Source organism: Cibotium barometz, chromosome 38 (assembly GCF_041138505.1).
Source record: "Cibotium barometz isolate CiBa-2024 chromosome 38, ASM4113850v1, whole genome shotgun sequence".
Lineage (NCBI taxonomy): Eukaryota > Viridiplantae > Streptophyta > Polypodiopsida > Cyatheales > Cibotiaceae > Cibotium > Cibotium barometz.
The window spans coordinates 30372936-30397304 of record NC_141083.1 but is presented as its reverse complement, the minus strand read 5'-3'; the positions used below and the strand labels follow the sequence as shown (position 1 = coordinate 30397304).

Below are 24369 nucleotides of genomic sequence, written 5' to 3'. Positions count from 1 at the left end.
AACATGGCAAAGGAATGCTATAAAAAGCAGAATGACATTAAAAGTGGTAAGCTGCAGTAAAAGGAAACTATGCATGATCTAGTAAACATGGAGGTGATGAGACAGAAGTGAGCAGCTATTTGTGCATTAGGACTTGTCTGGGGTCTTCTTGGGCCCTTTTATTTGGACACTTAGTGAAATGCTTAAAATGCTAATCAAGCTTTGACCAAGGTAGTGGCCTAGGCCTGAAAATGCATTTTTCCTTTTCTACAAAAAAGAAAATAGGCCAAAAGGTAATCTAATCATTAGATCTTCTGTCCTTGGGAAGGAATATGGACCTAACTGCCTTTTTGTCTTGTAGTGAAGTACCTTTCACAAAGAATGTTTGAAAATTTTCGTCACTTTGTTCCCTCCCTTTTTGGAGGTGCTGCAGATTCCACTCTCTCTCTACACTCTCTCTCTAAAACGCGTTTAGGGTGTTTTACTTGGGTAAGGGCTTCTTTTTCTCTCTCTAGGAGCCATGGCCTGCAGATCTGGACCTCCTACTCCATCATCCTCTCCACCAGCTCTCATGGAAGAGCTCACCATCCCCTCTTGTGAAGGTACAGATCTACACATCCTTGCAAGATGAAGCTCTCCATCTCCATCACTAGCAAGCTCTCCATATCTATCATCCTCTCCACCAGCTCTCATGGAAGAGCTCACCATCCCCTCCTATGAAGGTACAGATCTACACATCCTTGCAAGCTGAAGCTCTCCATCTCCATCACTAGCAAGCTCTCCATATCTATCTCCTCAAGGCCTCCATTTCCATCTCTATATCCATCTGCATCTCCTCCACCTCCATCTCCATCACCATCTCCATCACCATCTCCATCTTCATCTCCTCCATCACCATCCACATTTCCATCCTCCACCTCCATCCTCCATCTCCATCATCTCCATCACCATCCACATTTCCATCTCTGTATCCATCTACATCTCCATCTCCATCACCATCCACATTTCCATCTCTGTATCCATCTACATCTCCATCTCCATTTGCTAGGTACAATGGCTCTACGGGACATCACCAACAAGCAATCAAAGTTTCGCTTGCACGTGGACTTAGACGAGGAGTATGCCACAATGCGAAGTAATCGAACGAAGGGATGTATTCCTGCTGAGGTGCTACGACTTCAAGGTGCAAAAGCCATTGATCTTTGGACTGATGGAAGCATTTATCCCCTTGATCCACAGACTGGTGCACCTCCCCCTTTTCGTAATATCACGCAGGTCGTACGCTTCTTGGGTGATGGTTATAATGGTTTCTTAGGGTACTGTCAGAGGCTCTATTCTTTGTACTTGCAGGAACTCTCAAATCAAAATCACCTCAGGAAGCTTCTAAAATTATGCAAGGCAGAAAAGGAAGAACGTGCGTCAACTTTCATGGCCACAAAGGAACATATGCTGGCTCGAGTCAAGGATCTAGAGAAGGAGGATGCAGAGCAGAAGATGAAGCTTGATAAAGGTGTGGAAAGGAGGGATCGAGCTATAGAGAACTATCTCCGTCTTCGAAACTCAACTCGGAACCTTCGCCGACGTGTCGATCATTTCACTCACCTCCCTGTGGGATATAATGCAAGGCAGCGAAAGCGCAAGCCTCTGAGTCTTCTTTCCAAAGATGGGGGGGCTCGCAAGCGACGTGTGCGTCAAACAAGGTAATCACAGCTTCAAAACTAGCATTACATTCCTTTTTCATATAGTTATGTCATTGACTCTGAACTATGTGATGTCTAGGGAATGTGCTAAAGCAATATTAGGTTGTTCCAATACTGAGGAGTCTATCCTTGAGCACATTATTCCAGAGCAGAAAGTAATCAATATGATAACCAATCCAGTAAATGGTGCGTTGCGTGACAGGATTCAAAAGTATTTTCTCAAGGAATTCGAGCAGATTGTCAGTCCCGTTGACATGCTCACTGTGTGCGACACAGCAGGTATCAGTGATAAGGGATACAGGGCTTTGTATACTTGCATCACAGCACGTCTACGAGGCAAAGGAATGACACGATCTATACTTCCAACACCATATAGTATAGTTATGGCAAGGAAGTCAGCAAACAACAATATTGCCGACTTGCTAGGCGGCTCTACAGATGGGTGGATGGTAGCATGCCAATGTCAAATTCAAAAGATTTTGCTTACAACAAGTTTAACAATGTTTACGTCGAGGTGGAGGCGCTTCAACGAGCTATGATTCAGTTTTATGATATGACATTAGAGGAGACGGATGGAAAGGTTATATTTGTCCTCAAATTAGATGAATGTCAGGTTGTAAAGGGCCAAAGGGTGGAACGTACATTAGAAACTCAATGGAGTCTTCTTGGGCCCTTTTATTTGGCAGTTTAAGGGAGTCAAACCTTTTCTCTTAAGAAGAAATGTTTTCTAATTAGAAGCTTCAAAACGGCTACTTTATTCGAATTTGAATTTTGGGGGGAAAATGGAATTTAAAATCTAGCGGATAAAACCATATCATGTAGCATATCTATGGAAAGCTCTTGATGCGTAGATCACGGATCTATAATCTCCGCTCAAATCGGAGCTTGTATGTAGAAGTTATGGAGGTCCGAAAATTGTAAAATTGCCCCCTCCCTTTTTTGGGGGAAAAAGTGCACCCTTTGACCACTCTTACACCTCTCTTACAAACCATTGGTTTTTGCTTACATGGCGGGCTCCTATTTGTCAAAAAGTTAAACGTTTCCATAACCTCATGGCAAATTAAAGGGCCCAAGAAGACTCCATTGAGTTCCTAATGCAAGTCTGACACTCATGAGCAGGGCATTGAAGCGAAAGAGCTTAGACGGCGAAGATGAAACAGGTGATGCGGAGAATAACTTGCACACAAAGCGACGCAAGCAAGATTACTTTGGAGTGCAGTCTGAGAAGAACATATGGTGGCAGGCGGCATGGACCCTTCCGCACGAGGACCATGACAGTCTGAGGTGGTACTTCACCCGTACAGGTATTCAAGGAGTGATACACAGGCAATCAAATGGTGAAGTCTTGCATGTGCCTGGCACTGGTCACTTTGAAATAGAGTGGCACCTTGGTGGTGATCTCAAGACCCTCAAATGCATGTTGGGAACTAAAAGCGGTGCTAACACTTTGTTTCCATGCATCTTTTGTTATCATCCAAGGATGCCAAGTGTCGCAGTGGGGAAGGCCAAACAAGCAACCAAGGTGAAAGGTCGTAAGCAAGCAAGTGCAAAGGGCTCAAATCAATTACAAAAAGGGAAGGGTATGCACGTCTGGCTCAATGGAATTATGAGCTGCAATCAAAGCAAGGCACCATCTCGCGCAGAGGAGGATGCTACTTGGAACCCTATTCTTTCAATTCCACTGTCGCGAGTACATGTGTGTACCTTGCACGCAAGACTTAGAATTCTGGACAAATTGTTGATGCTCCACATCAATTATGCTTGGAACATGGAGCCAGAGTCACGGCGAGAACAGGGCATCGAAGAGCTTGAAGTTGTTTTATCATCCGTGGGGCTTCACGCAGGTGCTGTCACCCTCTCTAAGGATCGCAAAAACCCATCAAGTACCCAAGATAACCCTAATAAGATATGTATGGGTGGTGCAAAAGCAAGACACCTGCTCTCAAACTATGGTGAGGCTCAAAGCCATACACATTTTGAATTATGGAAGCAGATTTGTGATGTAACAACCTATCGAGACAATGAGGCGACACTAGGATTGAAGCGTGCACATGTGTGGGAAGCTTGTGATGAGATGATGAGGCTTCTTGAGCGCTCGTATCTTGATGAAGCAGAGATAGCTACATTAAAGACTTCGATTGACAGATTCACAGAAGAAATGATCGATGCTTGGGGGGAAACTCATATAACACACTACATGCATATTCTCTATGCGCACAGTTCCTTCTTTCTAGATGAATATGGGTCTCTTGCACTCTGGAGCAACCAAGGCATGGAACGATCACATTACCAAGCCAAGGCGGCCTATTTTAAGAACACGGGTCATGGCGGTGGCAAGGTTCGCAGCAATGTGTTTCAGGAAATGTTCAATTGGTTTTACCGTGCACTTACTGGGAGAAAGGCCCAAAAGCGAGCCGGAAATTTGTCTTTGAGGCGCAAAATCATGAAGGTGGTAGGTGCAAGGCGAAAGAGAAGGGTGCAATGCGTCAATGGCACGTGAAAGAGCGAGGCAATGGCACAGTGGTCGACTGTGGTTACCCACCCAATAATTCTTGTTCGCCACTTTTTGGCGCGTTCATTTTGTAAATTGACTTTTTTGTAATTTTGGCCCCCTATAAATATCAGTGAGCTTTATAGTCATTTTTAAAAGTCTTGACTTGTGAGCTCTCTCTCTTCCTCTCCCCTTGACTCTCTCGCGCGCTCTCTCTCTCTCTCTCTCTCGCTCGTGCACTAATATCTCACGCACATGGAGCCCCCAAATGATCCTCCCTCCAATACGCAGGATGACATTTTCAAAGACCTTGGGCCCTTACCGGTGGCACATAGAACTGAAATCCCAAACATTTACCCACAAGCCCAAATGGATCTGGAAGCTGAGCGTGTGAGGCTTGAGCGAGAGGCCCAAGAAGCCCAAGAACGCCAAGAAGCGAAGAGATTACACAAAGAAGCAGAGGACATGGAGGCAGCTGAGAGAGCAAGAAAAGAAGCCGAAGAGACCGTTAGAACACAGGAGGACGAGGCAGCAAAGAAAGCACAGGAGGATGAGGCTGCTAAGAAGGCGGAAGAAGACGAGGCAGTTAGAAAGGCGGAGGCAGATAAGAAGGCTGTAGAAGAAGCTCAGGCCGCCGCAAGCAACAAGAGAAGATTAGCATTCTTTGCTGCGGAGGAGGATTGGCTTAACAGAAAAGCTCACGGATTTGTTGCTGACCTGCGAATGGCCGGATACGAAGATGACACAATTTTGGAAGCGGCTATACAAAGTCTTCGAGCAGAATATACAAAGAGGAGAAATGAAGACACAGTAGAAAGGGAGCACCTGCCGAGCAATAGGATTCTCAATGCAATGCTAGACAGAGTCTTGGCTCGTGCACTTGGTAAAGGAAAGAGAAAACTCTCAGCTGAGGAAGTAGAAAATAAAAGACAGAAGCTTGAACGAGAAGCCAGGGCAGCAAACACACGGAGGCTTCGTGAGGAAAAAGAAAGGAAAGATGAAGAGGAGCGAGTAAGGAAGGAGGCAGAGCAGAGAGCAGCTCAGAAGACTCCATCTGCAAAGGCAAAGAAAACTCCAACACCTGCAAAGGCTAAGAAGGGGAAAACCATTCCTAAACGCACAGAACCCCCTTCCGATAACTTCCAAGAGCAGCGACAAAAGTTTAAAAATGACACGCCAGCTTGGACTCGCCCCACGCGCAAGCACCACCGCCCCCAACAACGCAGAAGAAGCAAAGGTGGAGACCAGGGACAGTTGCCCTTAGAGAAATTCGCAAATATCAGAAGACCTGCACACCAATTATTCCGAAGGCACCTTTTGGGCGTCTCGTCAAAGAGATTATCCACGACCAGCGCGCCGGGATGTCAATCGTGTGCAAGCGGCGGCACTAGGCGCTCTGCAACAAGGTGCCGAGGATATTTTGGTTTCGCTTTTCCAAGACGCGGTTTTGTGCATGGTGCATGCAAAACGTGTCACTTTGAAGCCATCTGATCTTCATCTAGCTAGGCGTATCCGTGGAGAGCAAGCTCTCTTTCACTAGATAGGGGAAGCCTTTGTAATGCAACAAATCCGTGTTTTGTAATCTCAATTTGATTAATGAAAAACCATGTCTATTTTCAAAAAAGTTATTTTCTATTGCAAGTGATTGTCGTCTTGTCAAGGTAATTGTAGTCTTTTGCATGTAATTGTTGTCGCTATGTACATTCGACCTCATGTGAACGCTCGTCTGCCCACCGCCCGTCCGACTTTGGCTCGACTCGACGGGTCGATTTCTCCTGCGTATGGCCCCAAAAGGGTAGATCAGCTGTGCGGGGTGCGCAGGTCAAACAGGCAAAAGTCGCTCCGTGGCACACAGGTTCCACGGCGCGACCACCGGCCCCCCCCTCGGCCCCGGCGCACCCCGCACAGCTGATCTACCCTTTTGGGGCCATACGCAGGAGAAATCGGCCCGTCGAGTCGAGCCAAAGTCGGACGGGCGGTGGCAGACGAGCGTTCACAAAAATTGATTGAAACATCATGACAGGACACGACAACAACATATAAACACATCAAGAAGATAAAACTTAAAATCAGCTCGAAAAACATCTTGATGTCATTAATTGTTTGATTTTCACAAAAGGCAAATGAGTACATTGGATCTAGCCAACTCGCTTGATGAGCTTGGTGAAAGCCTCGTGGGTGAGAGTCTTTACTGATGGTTTGTCACCAATGCGTTCAGCTATCTCTTTGGCATCAGTGATGCCTTGTCCAAGGCTAAGGCCACAAAATCCTAGGAAAGACCCTGCACTTTTATCACCAAAGCTATAGATAGCTGCTTCCCTATTTACAAGAATACATTAATGGGCATTTTGGGCTATAGGGGCTTCAGACAGGATGGCGCTTAGGGCTCTGCACATCATTTGAAAAGTCGTTGTGAATTACGCGAAGCATCTCGGCATTGAAGCTCGGGATGTAGTGCCATAGAGCAGCATCTTTCCCCTCCACCTCCTTTCGTGCTCCACCCTTTCGGCTTGCGAACCAGTCCATTTCTCTTGCGGTCTACAAAGTAGATAGAAGAATGAGTTGACTTCAAAAAATCACAAATTAAGAAGGGAAGAAATTGGGTGTACTACCTCAGTGGCATCATCATGATCCGCAAGGTCTGCATCACTAATATTGATGCTCCCGAGGCTGACGGAATCCGAAATGGCAAGCGGCTTGTGAGGGGCAAAGCTAGTTTCTGGCACACTCTCGTAGAAATCCTTGCACTGGGATATTTGTACAAGAGTCTCTGCCACAAGGGACTCTATTGAGGCATGATTTTCCGGGAGCGCAAGCACCTTTGTGACATCTGCGGAACTGAAGTCAATGCGGATGTCATCATCTTTGGACGGCTGTTGTGTGTCTCGCATGCCCGCGTACATAGCAATGACTGAGAGAGTTTCATCCTGGTGCAGCCCAAGGACATGGGCGATGTCATCCAAAAATAAGAACTCTACACCTTCTACTATGATGGGGTGTAGAGTTCGCACTTCGAGCTCTGGAACTTCATCCATGACATCGTCCCCTTCGATGTCCCGTTTCACAGCCTCAGCTTGCGGCTCTTCCGCCAGAGTCACAAGTGCAAGAGATGCTTCTTGCACTGGGGTGACAATCTCCTCCTTTGGGTCAGCTTCCTTGATCAAGAGATAAGGTGTGGCTTTCTTTGGAGGAGTGGCCTTCCTCTTTCCCTTGCTTTTCTCTGTTCCCTCCAAGATCAGGAGAGCAAGAGTCATGTCCCACCTCAAGAAACTTGTGCCGATGTTGCCCATTCCAAGACCTACCAGGTTATCTTCTTCCTCCTCCCTTAGATATGTGCTACTAAGGCCTTTGAGGAATCTTGCAAGCCTGAACCTGAAATTTTTGTCCGCTTTGTAGGTATGCTTGATAAGATCCACAGGCACCCAAGTTCCCTCCTCGTCTTCAAAGTTGACACAATATTCAGCCATGTATGTGTCCATGTAGCTAGTGAACGCCCCAAACACGTCATTATGGAGTTCGGCGGTGCCTTCCATGTCAATAGATGTCTGAAAGATGGGTGCAAGCTTCTCGATCAAGTGACCGAGGTCAAGCTTGTGCAATTGAGATAGGAGAGCTTGGGCGGGGGTGGCCATGCTTGAGTAGCGAAGAAGGCGAGGGGACCGCAAAGATGCCGAGAGTGAGGAGATGAACTCAAAGTGGCCAAAAGTGACTTATAAAGAGGTCTTTAAAACTTTTTTTATGTTTAAAAACTCACTTAAAACCTCCAAAAAAATAAAAACACGCGACATAACTTAAAAGTGCACAAAATTGAACGCAAATTGCGAGTAGCCAAAATTGTTTTGAATTAATCTCTCAAAATCTGTTACATAGCTTGCTTGATATGGATACATCTAGGGAAGGGAATGCTTTTACAAAAGTAAACCTCCAAAAAAATAAAAACACGCGACATAACTTAAAAGTGCACAAAATTGAACGCAAATTGCGAGTAGCCAAAATTGTTTTGAATTAATCTCTCAAAATCTGTTACATAGCTTGCTTGATATGGATACATCTAGGGAAGGGAATGCTTTTACAAAAGTAAGATGCCTCTTTCCTCTTACGTAGAGGTGTGTTATCAATCACAAATGAAAAGTCACCTCCCTTAGGTTCGCCATATTCCAATCAGCATTTACTACGATATCCCACACATCAGCTTGTGTGCTAACATGTACATCAAGCTATTCTGCATCGTTGATGTCCGAATCGAGTGCTTGCCATTCGCCTCCAGTCAGCTTCCAACGTCTGTAAGGAAAGATAATAGAGAGTTGTTGCTTTCCAAGCTGGTACCGAACGACCATCTTCTCCGACACCACCATGCACTTTATCTTGTCACCCTGATGTTGAATAACCTTCAAATCCCACGAAGGTGGCAGAAAGGCACTCATTACTATGCCTCCCTTTGCAATCCACATTGTAGGAGTCCGGTGAACATCAGCCTCCTTGAACAAAAACACAAACAAATGTAAAGGCATGAAGAACGTGAGAGTCGCACGATGTGACCCATAGGTGCACTTCATTGCATTGCACATATCAATCTCAATCCGACGTCTGGTTAGTGCAACCAAAGTATTGTCGGGCTTTGGCCAATCATGGTCCGTGAGACTTGGTGTAGGGAGCCTCCGTAGAGTCCCAGAACCATCTCTTGACGTGGGTACAATATACTCTGCATGAAAGAAGAAAACTGAGCGCTCTAAAAGCTCTGATGCCGAACAACCAGTATCTAGTAGCTTGCCGATTTCAAAGTGGTGCGCCTCAAAGGTTCCAGAAAGGGCCTCTAAAGGCTCCCATTCCACAAATGTCGACGGAAAGATGTCTGCACAGAACATTACAAGAACACACTTGAAAAAATCAAGCTTCCGTAACATGAAATGATATTAGCATGTCTCAGTGCAGCCCATAAAACAAGAAGCACAAATAAAACTTACAATTTGCAGGAAAGCGTTTGTGATTGGCATTGTCAACACGGAGTTGCGATGCCTTGTAGACGTGTTGGATCATCACCTGCTTGCTTCCGTCAGCCCTCTGCTTGAGATCCACTATGCGGCCCTTCCAATGGTGTGACTTTAACCCTATGTATCTGCGAGAGACTTTGTGGGCTCCCCTTGTGCTTGGACGCATCGTCACCCACATTCCTTTTGCAAAGGTGCTTGTAACCCACAAGCCAGTGTCGTCTTGTTCGTTGCTGCTGCTAAAGGACTCCACCCTTGAACGAGGTCGGCGACTCATTGTGCTTGGCTAACCGATTAAGCTAAATGCTATGAAGTTGTAGGTGTGTGAGAAGATCTCTGCAACCTAATGCTAGCAGAGCATATAAGCTGGCAAGAGGAGTCAAGAATGTGTATAAGCTAGCAAGAGGAGAGTGAAGAATGTGTGCAAGCAAGAGAGGATGGACTTGATGGGGAAAAAAGTGGACTGTTTTCCAAGCTTTCCATAGCCAAGAAGATCTCTGCAACCTAATGCTAGCAGAGCATATAAGCTGGCAAGAGGAGTCAAGAATGTGTATAAGCTAGCAAGAGGAGAGTGAAGAATGTGTGCAAGCAAGAGAGGATGGACTTGATGGGGAAAAAAGTGGACTGTTTTCCAAGCTTTCCATAGCCAAGAAGGCACAGAAAGATAGATCTAACTTTAGGAGGCAAGGGGAAGGCAGAATGGGGAGGGAGGAGGCCAAAAAAGACTCTTTTAGTTAGAGAGAGACTCAAAACCGAATTGCTAGTTTTAGAGAGAGGAAGAGGGAGTGGGGAGAGGGAAAAGTAGCTTTAAATGAGGGATAATGATGGGGGGGCGTTTTTGGCCCTAGCCCACTTTTTGAGGTGGGGTCATTTATGCCAGTTTGAGCTATCTTTATTAAAAAAAGGTGGGAAATTTGATTTTATTGAAAGATTTTGCATTTTTCAGCCCAATTTCTTTTAAAAAAAACGTATGATTCAAGTTTGACCCCTACATATTAGGGGCAGGGAAACCCAACATTTTTCTCCACATGGCCTTCTCCCATTGCACCACTCCTTAATGACTGTCATTAGGCTTGGGGCAAATTAAAGGGCCCAAGAAGACCCCAAACAAGTCCTAATGATGCAGCACATGCTCAGTTCTATAACAGGACATGTGTTAAGATCTCAAGATACATGGTATGTGGATTCTGGTGCCTCTAACCCCATGACTAGTCATGTTGAGTGGTTTAGAGACATGCAAAAAATGGAAAAACTAGGTTATGTAGAAATAGGTGATGATACTGCGCATCCAATTGTGCATGTTGGTAAAGTGTCATTGTCTATGCAGGATGGCAAAATGAAGTACTTGGCAAATGTACTTCATGTTTCAAATATTACAAAGAACCTGGTTCCTGTTTGACAAATGGTTGAGCATGGTTTGCAAGTGAGGTTTAATCCTCAAGGATGTTTTGTGAAAGACTTCAAAAATCAGTGTCGCTTGGTTACAAAGGGTAATAGAAATGGCAGGATGTTTACTTTGGATGTGAACATGCCTGAGTAAAGGCAACCATGTTTGTGCATGGAATATGTGTCATTGCAGATATTGACATATGTCACAAGCGCATTGGTCATGTGAATGTACAGTGAGACTGAAGTCTATACAGGCCCAAAATATTGTTGGTTTGCCAAAGTTTAAGGTTGATGGTATGCACAAAGTATGTGAAGCATGCCAGCTTGGTAAGCAAGCCAAACATGCTTTCCCACATGAAAAGCATGTCAGTGCAAGGCCATTAGATGTCATACATTCAGATGTATGAGACCGACCAAGACTGCAACAATTGTAGGTTATAGGTACTGTGTTATATTCATTGATGACCACAATAGGAAAGTGTGGGTTTACTTCATGAAGGAGAAAAGTGAGGTGTTTGCTCACTTTCAAAGATTTAAAGCCTTGGTTGAGAAGAAAAAAGGCATGCAAATAAAATGCATGAGATTAGATGGTGGGGGAGAATATTTCTCCAATGAGTTCAACGATTTCTTAAGAAAGCAGGGAATGAAGAAACAATTTACATGCAGGTACACTCCGCAAAACAGAATGGTGTTGTAGAAAGAAAAAATAGGCATATTGTAGAAGTGGCATATGCCTTGATGGTGGCTGAAAAAGAATATGCCACATTATTTTTTGGTAAAAACACTAGCAACTATTGTGTACATTATGAAGAGGACACCCACTGCAACTGTTCATGGTATGATGCCTGAACAGAAGTTTACAAGCATAAGATCGGATGTGTCTCACTTGAAAGTGTTTGGGTGTATTGCATATGTGCGTGTTTCTAATGAAGTGAGAACAAAGTTGGATCCAAAGGTAGAGAAATGCATCTTTATTGGTTATGCCATGGAGCAAAAAGGTTATACATGTTATAACCCTACCACTTGTGAGATGCAAGTAAGCAGAGATGTTATTTTTGACAAGATGAGTAGCTGGTATGTATGAGCAATGAAGGGAACAGAAGATGCAGATGTAAGAAGTGGTGATGTTGCACCACATGTAGAGCAGCAATCACAGTGAAAGATCCCTACCCCCTCCGTGCAACAGATTCGGGGGAGCTAGCAGTGGAAGTAGCACTCCTTGCACGGTACAGGGTCCCTCACTCGGGGCCTCGCCCACCACACGGATATCTGGGCAAGAGACTAATCCCTCAGTTTTTCAAAAAATAGAACCCGGAAAAACTTCCCTCGCCTGGAAAGCACGAGCGATTTCTCCAGGATATTTGTACTCTAACGTAGTCAAGGTCATTACTGACCAAACTGATCCGACCGAGCCTGCGAGTCACTTGGTCAGATTAAGGAAGAAACTTGCACTTGGATCATAGAAACCAACACTTTTTTCCCCATCGAGAGGCACAGCCGTTGATTCTTTTTCCATAGAACAATTACTATCCGAGATTTACTTCATCTATCGTACTATAACAAAATTGAGTCTCATTTTATGGATCCATTAGTCCAGCCTAACCCCATTCAGTCCCATGGATTAGCCAACCTCTCCCAACCACTGTAGTGATGGAATTCAATTAAGAATTTGGTTAGGTTTTGTCCCGGGTATGAAGTGGAAAGACGAGAGTTCGTTATAGAAACTATATTTATGACCTATTTTTAAATGACTGTTTTATGTCAAGAATGCTGGGGAAGCATTTTGACCGTCTTGTGATTAAGGTCGTGTGGAGACCTAACTGATAAAGTTGCAACAACTGAGACGGAGAGTCAACGGAAGACATCTTGCGTAGAAAGGTCGGGCGAGGTCTTAACCAACCTCGGTTCGATTTAAATGGTGAGCTTCCGGTACGGTGGATGAGGGACCAAGGAAGCGGCCTATGAGTGAAGAGCTAGGTGACCTGCGAAAGGATCCTAGAGGGTGCTGACCATACGGTGCTCCGGACTCTGGGTCACCGCCAAAGATACCCACGCGTGCGTCGAGGAAGAAAAATGGAACAAGGTGTTAGAGATGTTTTTTGAACTCGGGCATGGATCTCGTTTATTGTCCTTGCTAGTCCTCAAACGGATGAGTCCATGGCTCTTTCATATAGATCTGTTGGTTGATCTTGCTGATCTTCAATGGAGATTCCATCTTGATTTTTATAAGAGAATATATTGCCGGGTACTATGAGCTAGGAACTATCGAAAAGGCCCCTGAGTGGACATGTGGTGAGCGTTCTGGTTGCCAATGATGCCATAGGTACTCCGATGAAGAAATGATTGGAAATTAGGATTCAACCGGATATTTTGGAGGATTATGATCAGTGACACTATGGTTTCCATAAATGATTGTTTTAAAGATAGCTGAATCTGTGAAGAAGGCAATTTCATATTGGGTGTGTAAGTGGTGTGACTGGCATTAATGAATATCCGGCTAGGGGGTCTGTTCCACATCAATCCACATTACTTAATCCACATCCATTTCATATGTATTCCCATTCTCATTTAATCACATCATTTCCCATCTCATCGCATCTTTCCTCATTTATCCTCATCAGATCTCATCCACTCGGATGAGATCAGATCTCATCCACTCGGATCTACCCATATTCACATCCCATCACATCACATTCATTCACATCACATATCATCCATTCACATCTATCCCGATTCACATCACATCTCATTACATCCATTTCACATCACATCTCATTCATTCACATGACATCACATCTCATCCATTCACATCCCCTATCATTCATTCACATCTTGATTCACATGACATCACATTTCATCCATTCACATCACATATCATTCATTCACATCCCAATTCACATGACATCACATCTCATTCATTCACATCACATATCATTCATTCACATCCCAATTCACACGACATCACATCTCATCCATTTACATCCCGATTCACATCACATTACATCTCATCCATTTACTCACATCGACATCACATCGTCTCACATGCACATCCACATCCATTCTTTCACGTACACATCCACATCCATTCTTCCACACACACATCCACATTCATTCTTCCACATACACATCCACATCCATACATCCACATACACATCCACATCCATTCTTCCACACACACATCCACCTTCATTCTTCCACATACACATCCACATCCATTCTTCCACATACACATCCACATCCATACATCCACATCCATTCTTCCACATGCACATCCACATCCATACATCCACAAACATACATCCACATCCATTCTTCCACATACACATCCACATTCATACATCCACATCCATACATCCACATACACATCCACATCCATTCTTCCACATACACATCCACATTCATTCTTCCACATACACATACACATCCACATCCATACATCCACATACACATCCACATCCATACATCCACATCCATTCTTCCACATACACATCCACATCCATTCTTCCACATGTACATCCACATCCATTCTTCCACATACACGTCCACTTCCACATCCATGTACTTCCCATCTCACCCTTTCACATATCCTCTCATCTCATTATTCACATCCACATCCATTTTATTACATCACATCTTATCACATCCTATTTTCATCTTATCACATTCATTCACATCCTATCGCATCCCATACACATCTTATCACATCCATTCACATGCTATTCCCATTTAATAGCTTTTTCTAGTTTGATACCGATGGTGGGACTTTTTCTAAATTTCTACCAATTGTTTGGCCTAATCAAAGGTTCTTCTTCTTGACGACTATTTCCATATTCCTTCTCAATTCCTCAATTGAATTATATTCAATATTCCTCTTTTGAATAAAAGAATTCATGGGATTTGTAGAAATCAATTCTACCCATATTTTCACTTTTGGTAAATAATCATAAATTGAATTATACTAAAATTTTCTCTTCTTCCCATTTAATTTCTTGGATCTCAAATACCATGGGGATTCCTCTTTTTGCATTTGATTATTTGCATTTCAATGTCATGGGTATTCCTCTTTTATAAAGTAATTTCATCTAAAATAAAATACCCATAAATTCCATATGTAGGAATTTCTCTTTTGCCATCTAAATGATGGAATTCCAAATGTCATAGGAATTCCTCTTTTAACATTTAAATATTTCTCATAGATAAAATAAATTTATCTAAAATTCATCTTTGAATTTGAATGAATTATCCAATAATTCCAATATGCTAGGAATTTCTCTTTTTCCATCTCAATGATGGAATTCCAAATGTCATAGGAATTCCTCTTTTAATATTTGAATATTTCTTATAGATAAAATAAATTTATCTAAAATTCATCTTTGAATTTAAATGAATTATCCAATAATTCCAATATGCTAGGAATTTCTCTTTTCCCATCTCAATGATGGAATTTCAAATGTCATAGAAATTTCTCTTTTAATATTTAAATATTTCTTATAGATAAATAAATTTATCTAAAATTAATCTTTGAATTTAAATGAATTATCCAATAATTCTAATATGCTAGGAATTTCTCTTTTCCCATCTCAATGATGGAATTCCAAATGTCATAAGAATTCCTCTTTTAACATAAAAAATGAATTACTAGAAATTTCTCTTTTGCTAATTACCATTTATGCATAAACATAAAAATCAAAATTTTTCATGATTATAATGAGAATCATTCAATTAATCTAGGATGATTAATCCTAGAATATGGTAGGAAGTCCTCTTTTCATATTATGAATAAAAATGATTTAAGTGTTTATTTTTTAAATTTTTTTCCATAGCTCCGCTGTCTGCTATTACTAATAATTCTCAATAAATTTGAAAGAATAAAGTTTAGTATTATTCATGTGATTAGAATAACCACTAAGCTTTTCCCTCAATCCTCTCACAAACCACTGCCTTAGCATGATTGGAGCGAGATAGTTTGGCTAGTCCAGGTGCATCAACATTGCTTTGAATTCAGCTGCGTAGTCTTTTGTTGGCCTCTTTTTTTGTGTCATCCTCTGCATTTTTTCTAGCACCTATGTTATGGTCTTGTATTTAATTTTTTTAGGAAAGCCTTCTTCAGTTCTTCACAAATGTCTGGAAGTGCTCCATACCATATTGGGTGTACTAACTACTATTGCTGGTGGCTTTGCCACCCAACATTGTCGTAAAGTATTCTGTCTTTTGAAACAAACAGAGCTCTAGTGCTAGGAACATGGTTTCGAAGGCAAAGATCTGGGCGTCTAGATCCTCCTCATTATTGCCCTTGAATTTAGGGTAATTAAGGGACATCCTATCCACAACTGCCAGTTCTTCTCCTTCCTGACCTTCCTGCCTCATGTTTAGTGGCTCTTGGTGACCTTCTTCCTGATTCCTCAGTGGTTCCAAAATTTATCTTTCTAGCTGCCATGGAATCCCGTCTATTAGTCTTCTTGGATAGTGTATTGTGCTTCTTGTTCTATAGCCTCAGCCTATCGTGCGGCGGTACCACATTGCTCTATTTGAGCTCCCTTCATTCTCAGTGTGTGCCTACTCCATTATGCTCTTATGACTGACAATCCAAATAGGCTACATGCTTGTGTGGACTATTATCACCACAATATTCCATACATGTGGTTAGTGTAATTCACTCTATGATAACTTTTCCTTAGGGTGTTGGGTCTCAACAGGTCTCAACATGCACACATTTCAATTATAATGGTCTCAAAATCTATGGCAAGACCCAAGACCATTTGTGGCTTTGAGTATTGGCTAATTGAATAAAAATGGTTATATTGACCCGAGTGGCACCTGCCACATGATCATGGAGGGTCTCCTAATGCAAATGTGTCTAAAAGTCTATTTGGAGGAGGATGACACTCCAACCCATCTATAAAATAATTATCTACTTTATTGTCTTTCACACCCTAGCTTCTATTAGCATACAAACTCTTGTCTCAATTGTTCCACATTTACCATTAAAGTTCCTTTCAATAGAGCACATAAGTGTGTATCAATTTGCATCTTCATTACTATGCGATTTGGCTTGAGTGTGTTATCTTGAAAAACCTCACATCATAACCACTTATAGATATATTTCCATGAATGTCTTTAATGCATCACTTTGAAAAAGGATAATTTCTTATGTTCATATTTATCTAATCCCAATCAAATTCATTTGAACTTATATAACTAATTCATTCTAATCAAATTCATTTGAACTTATATAACTTATTTTACTTTATGTTTTTTTTCCTTTCAAAAGGAATTTGTAGAGCTAGCGTATGTATAAGAGGAATTAAAAAATGGATGCTGGTGATATGTGGCCACACCAAGTTAATGATAGAACCACTTTAAGGAAAAATTGGTAGTAGTTAGATTTTGATTTCACAAATTGGAAGCCATTATTAATTCAAGATTCATGATCATTCAAGCATGTCCCTATGAGTCACAAAGTGCACACTAGAAGGCATTTTTTCTTTTATCATAATAAGATTCATGACCATTTGGCCATGTTGCTAGTACACACACTAGAAGCCAATTTACCTTGATAAGTGATTATTTTTTAATGTCTTTCTCCAGTTTTTGAGATTTTGCACTCCACATACATTTTATATAAAATAATGCACCCTACAAGAGAAAACAAAAATAGTCTTATGTTGTGCACCACACATTTATTTATTTCTAAACAATGCTCTCCTACAAAAACATAAAAGCCTAATAGCTTGGTTTGGAGATTCCTACATGCTTCGCTTGTCTTGCTTATTCATTCTCTTCCTCATACCTCCTAACTTTCTTGAAGTCCATTTTCATCGGTATGTAACAATATACAACACATGCAACGAGACTAAACTTTAACATATAATAAGTTTCATTTTCTCTATCTCTCTTGTACTTCTAATATTGTGTACCTCATAAAATAATGATCTCCTACAAAAAAGCGTAGAAGTTTGAATAAATATATATGCACATATCACCTCACTTGCTTATTTGTTCTCTTCATTATGACTTCAACTTTGCAATCTTGTAGTCATTTTAAAAATATTTAATACCAATCTTTTTATTAAAAAAAGAGCCAATTTTGTACCTTAAATTTTTATTTATCTTTAAGCATGAGGTGCCAAAGAAATTTGGTACCTTAGAATTTTATTTATCTTGGGTGTCACTACAACACTATAGCAAGTGTTGAATGGTCTCATTAGAGCATGAGAACCTTGGGCATTGTGTAGTAGTAATCTTTCTTTTTGCCAAAGAAAGTTATACTGATAGGGAGTACTCCTCGATACATCTCAAGAAGAATACTTGATGTTTTAATCGTAGTTTACTTTTCCATACTTTTTGCAAAGTTTATTTCCACCATTTTGCCAACTTATTCATATGCCATAACATGTTTGTATGCTCCAAGAACCAAGGCCATTGAATGATCAATCTGTAGACTCTTGCTGCCGTGATTTGTGAGAAAGCAAATTTTACTCAAATAAGTGTCTCCTATCTCCAATCTTTCAGTCTACTATGTTGAGGGTCAGGTAACATATTCTCAAAGGGCTACAATTGGGTTCTAATTTGTTGCTGTGAAAATCTATAATGCATACCCAAACCCCATCTTCTTTGGGCCTCATGGGAAAGATAAAACATGCCCCTTAGACGATATGACATCTTGGACAATATATATTCCTTTCATAGATAAGAAATAAGATGGTCGAGGTGTTGAAATCACTAACGGGGCAGAAAAATATCTACTCCAATATATATTTTTATGCCTCAATGAATTCCCTATATGTGGAGGCCTTCCAAACCAATGCAAATATTGGAGCACTTTTTTCTAGTCGGTAATCAATCTGCTTGTGTATGCCAAAAATCTTGCCATGCATAAATCCAAATAATATATCCCAATGTTATAACTGCCATTTTCCAACTGAGCATGTTTAAATGTACATTTATTACTACCATTTTCAAATGAACATGTTCAAAATGTACATTTATTGCTACCATTTTCAAATGAGCGTGTTTAAAATGTACATTTATTACTGCTACCATGAGTGGCCAAGGTTTTTCCTCTGTAAGAAAAGTATGTAGCAACGTTGCTTTTCTTGCCAATATATGATAATGAATATTAAGAACGTTTAGTCTACTCTATATTTTGGGTGAACATACTCTCTCATATCTTAGATCTCTCAACGCTTTTTTATGATTCTTTATCTATGATATAAAACCATCAATTTGTGTTTTAGACCATATCAAAGTGGTAAGAAAAACTAAATGTATTCCATAAGAATGGATTGCATGATTTGAAACCGCACATGAAGAGGCCAAGTAGATAATGACCAGTAATACAATTTTGCTTGTAGTTTTTGAATGACCCATTCTTAGTGGCATGTCTGTGCGACACATTCCATCTTAATGGATATCCCAAGTGCTGAACAATGTCAGTGGATTGAAGAATCTATCTCCGCCATAATATGTTGTCCAATCTGCTTCCTTCAAGGATAAAAATTTTGATTTCTTGAAGTTTATGAATAGCCCTCTGTAGCTTTACCAAAAAGCTCAAGTGCTAAAATAAGTATATTGAGATTATGCTATCTATTTCTAGGGAAGAAGAACAAGTTATCAACATATGCATGAGCTACCAAAACATGAACATGTGGTGGCATTTTCAGCCCATATAGTTGTCCATTATTAGTGAGTTTTCCTTTATCCATATAAAGTAACAAAGGATGAGTTGCAATTATATATAACAAAGCACTCAAAGGGAAACCCTACCTAACTGATTTCCCCAAGAGGACAAACCTTTTCCTAGCATAGACCAGGCTGTGATATCTTGATTTAGCCCATAAGTGACATTACACATTTTTTCTGTAAACTCGCATTTTGGCGCATTACTACAGCAATGTAATCTCACTGAATTGTATCAAAATTCTTCACTACATCTATTTACAGTAATAAGACATCTTACTCTATGTATTTGGCATATTCTATTCCCACATTTGTATTACATATATTATTTGTGATTTGCCATCTACTAGGGACAAAGCTAGCACGTCCTTTTCAAGATCATTTTGATCCTAGCAACAACAATTATTTTAGTGATTAATTTATAGATCACATGCATTAATGTAATAGGGAACTAATCATAGATATTTGGACACATTTTTTTTTTTGGCACTAGTTTTTTGCCAAGAGGATGACATAATACCATGTTGCCATGATTTATTGATCATAAGAAAGAGTGGCTTTTCTATTATTTTCTAGAACTAAAGAAAGAATTCCATGATTAGACCATTCTTACCTAGCGATTTCCCTCAACCCACTGAGTTATAATTTTGAAAAAGGACCTTCAAGATCTTGTGCTTCTTGTGCATAAATGATTTGCAAAAGAATGTTGAAATATTCTTTCTCCAACTACATAAGATTTAGTGTCCATTCACCATTTGGCATCTGAAGTCTTGAAATGCATTGATTTTTCCTTATTATATACAAAATTTTGAAGAAGGCTTTTGAAAAATAGCCCTTGTCCAAAAAAGGTTTCTATCATGATTAAACTTGCCATTTTTATAGTTTTCTTTGATCATTTATGTCCATTTTATGCCTGGCATATTGCATTTTTAATTCCTCTCTTGAGGGGATAAAACATGAGTATGGCTGAGCTCTTCAAGAGGTTTTTCTGCCAACAAGTAATTCTTTGTCTTTCTTCCCCTAGCAACATTTTCCATAGTCAATTTTTTCTGCCAATTTTTCTTGAGGGGATACAATGAGTATGGTTGAGCTCTTCAAGAGCTTGTAATTGGTTTTCTACTAAGTAATTCTTTGTCTTTCTTCCCCTAAATACCATTTTCCATAGTCAATAATTACTCCTTGCATGCAAATTAAAAAATTACATGAAGCAACATCTATGTCCTCAAACATTTTTGCTTAAAGTGCATCGACAATGTCAAGCACCATATTTTGAAACTGTTATTTACCATGCAAAGCCTATTTTTTGATAGTTGTGCATCATCATCAATGGAACATCTAAATACATACTCATCTATTAAGTACCATGATCCAAGAGTCCAAGAGAATAATCATCCCACGTATGGCATGTTACTGGATCAGTGTGATGTGCCAACAATCCAATTTGGCATGGTATTCAATAAAGGCATTATGATGAAATGTGTAACCTTGTTTGTCTAGACAATTTTCTTTCTAGATAGCCATTTTCATTCAAATGATGCATTACATTTGTCCATAATACCAGCTACAAACATATGTGAGTCACCATGAGTGTTGTAATCACGTAGTGGTTGGCGAATTATTAAAGTCCTCATATAGATATGCATTTGTGAAAGTTTATGCCAAAGCATAGCTCTTTGGGGGCTAAAATCAAGGGATCATAAACTAGTGCAAATTTGTAAGCTTGGCCATTCAACGTGCACTACACAATAATGATCATACGGCCATCTGGACCATTATAGGCCACTATTGGCTATAATACATGTCTGACCAGTACACAAACTCCAGAGAAATTATTCAAACTTGCCTGTGACTAGTACACAAACTATGAAAAAATACTCAAACCTATATAATATATATCATAGTCGAGAAACCCAAAGTATGTTGATTATGTTCCTATAAACATACTATATCTGGTCTCATTCTGTACATACAGTTCCAATCTCCAAGTTCTTGGGCTATTTAACCCTTGTACATTTTATGACATACATTTTATCGGCACATTCATTTTATTGACCACTTAAAAAAAGCCACGTGCTGCATAATACACACCATCAACAAAGCATCGACTCAATACATTTTTAAACCATTGTGCAACATCATTTTTGCTAATGGAAAAATAAGGTGATAGTACTCTTCGAAAACTTCCTTATTTTTGGCATAATCGTTTGTAGTGAGATTTTATAGAGTAGGAGATGATTCCTTTAGTCTTTTAGAATCTTTAGCAGAGTCAAAGTGATACCCTTGTGTGTAAACTTTCTCATGAAAGACTTGATCATGGTTCTCCATGGTGAGAACATGAGAAGAAAAAACTGAATAGAAGTTTAAAAAAAGTGCCCATGGGCGCGTAGATGAGTTGGTAGAATAGTTGGGTCCCATTATTGCGAGGACCCAGGTTCGATGCCATCAGGCTGCACGACATGAGTATGTGTTGTGAGTCGGTATATATATATATATATATATATATATTGTCCTGCAAACACAGAAGTTAAAAAAAAGTAGGGTAATCACAAGGCTAAAACCAAGAAACTCAAAATGGACTGCAAGAGGGAAGGAAGCGGTTTCAGAAGAAGTAGATGAAGGCCAACATGAAGACGAGACAATCAGCGTAGCAGGAACACCTCAACACTATCTCCCACACGAGGTCTTAAAGACCCTTGTCAAATGGCATCAATGGATATCATTGATAAAAAATCAAGACGCCTTTTTTGACTGCAGATAAAGTAAACTAGGGCAACTAAACTAGGGAATTGAACTAGGGAAGTAAACAAGGCCAAGTAAACTACGGCGAGTAAAGTAAACTATTAAAAAACTGAGAAAATTCATCTTCATAGTTTACTTCTTAGTTTACTAAGCAGGCATAGTTTACTTCCTAGTTTACTAAGCGGGCATAGTTTACTTCCTAGTTTACTCAGCAATTCCTAGTTTACTTCGTAGTTTACTCAGCACTTCCTAGTTTACTTCTCATGGGATGAGGGTGAATTTGGGTTTGGGACTTAGAAAAATTTGGAGCAAGATATGTGCAAAAGTGGATTTGAACTGTGGACCTTGGATCAACATTAAAAACATCTTACCACTACATTATACCATCAAGCAATGAAACCATGTGGTTTCAAGCCATTATATTTTATATTTTTTACCCCTAGTTTACTTGCCCTAGTTTACTTACCCTAGTTTACTTTATCCGATTTGAAAAAAGGCGTCGCAATTTTGATCAACACCATCTATGACAAGGGTCTTTAAGACCTCGTGGGGAGATAGTGCTGAGGGTAGGAACATGATATAGCCTTGGGAAGGTAAAGGCCAGTATAAATGGACCATAGGGCCCAAAATCTAGACCATGTAATGAAAGTATTAAATTTTGGTAAAGTCGAGAAAATTCTACCAAATAGCCAAAAAAAATTGCCAAATACCCACAAATATCACAACTGGCTGCAGTCATATTGTGAAAGGGCACCACATGATAACATGCATTTTGACCCACCAAAATCCAATATTTCAAGCTATGACTCAATTCTAGAGAAGGTACAAGCTGAAAATCATGATGTATAGAAGCTATGGTTCACCATATCGGTGTGTGATGTAGACCTAAATTGTAAAGTGTCATACCTTGTGGAAAAGAAAGTGTCATAGCTTGTGGAAAAGAAAGCCTATCATTCACCATATCCTCAACATATCTGACTACTTTGGTAGAAAGGAAATAAGCCTTTCTCGACTGTGAAAGAGCAACAGGCGGTTGAAATGAATGATTCCAATGAATGCTCTCTCTGCGAAAGGAGTTTCCTTCATTAGGTAGCCGATAGACCATTTCATTTGAGCCATCAGAGTCTGCCAGTCTTGAATCAATTTCATGGAAGACGGGCATCCAAGAATGTGCCCCTCTACGTATCCAAATATACCTTCAGCATGAGTAATCATCCAATGCCTAAAGGTTGGAGTTTTCATTGTTGTAAAAATAAGACTCGATAACAGTAAAGTCCGGGGTTGTTTTCGCTCCAAGAAACTCAGAAGAAGAGAATCTTTCTTGGCAATAACATGAAAGTGCAAATTTAGCATATGGAGACCACCATGCATTCTTGGAGTACAGACCAAATGCTTTTTGAGTAGCCTAATCGGTTTTCTGTCCACCTTAGTACACCACAAATGTGCTAATGTTGAAAACATGAAACTATCTAAATTTGTTGAATGCCAGGGAGCAAGAGGCAAGTGAAATTGAATATAAGCCATTAAAATGGATTGCACTATTCTCAATCTAACATGCAACGACTAGGTAGATAATTTCCAACATTGGAGTTTGAAATTTAGCTTGTCCAACACCCATTATCGTTCTCGCTTCAGAGAGTCATTCTAGCCTAGAGGGTACCCAAGATGTCTGACCATCTGTTCTGGTGAGATTATCTACCCCGACCAAAGAATAGAGTGCCAATCATAAGCGGTAGAAGCTTAGACTTAGCAAAATTAATTTTCAAGCCACAAGACCATACATATCGCATCCATAATTATTTTAACATCATCTTGAGTATTTATTCCTTGGAAAGAAAAATGGCTAAGCAAAAAGCAGCCCACTATTGCCACATCTACTTGTGAGGCTAAGTACACGATAGCCTTTACAGCCACAATAGGTTGTGTATGGCTGAGGAGATTGATGTGATTGATCTTCGTGAGTGTCAGCAGACACCCACCACCATACTCATTAACAGTTAGAGTGCTATAGCCGTGGCACGAAACCCAATGTTTCATGCATGTACTAAGCACATAGAGATTCATTATCACTATGTCATGGAGAGGATTCATGCAAGGGAGATCTCATTATCTTCCTGCTCTACACAAGACAATGTTGCAGATCTGTTCACGAAGACGTTGCCTCGAGAGAAGTTTGAAGCTTTCTGCACTGTATCAAATGCTTTTTCTATGTCTTTTGCATTATGAGTACATCATATTTCACATATTCTTCAACAATGTAAGCATTGGCAATGTTATCCATTATTTATCCTTAGGGCACAAAGCCATATTGTGCAGGGTGTATAACCTCATGTAAGATGTTGTTCAAATGGTTAACCAGCATTTTTTGCAACCAGTTTGTAAACCACATGCATAAGAGTTATTG

At 40.4% G+C, this 24369-nt stretch overlaps 1 protein-coding gene across 1 annotated transcript; it reads left to right on the top strand.

The window, feature by feature from the left end:
• Positions 1–1407: 1407 nt before the first annotated feature.
• LOC147616588 (uncharacterized) lies at positions 1408–23518 on the top strand. Its single transcript, XM_086777175.1, has 3 exons — positions 1408–1679; positions 1759–2073; positions 23455–23518. The coding sequence occupies exons 1-3, from the start codon at positions 1408–1410 to the stop codon at positions 23516–23518; spliced, it is 651 nt and encodes a 216-aa protein (XP_086633301.1).
• The last annotated feature ends 851 nt before the right edge of the window (positions 23519–24369 follow it).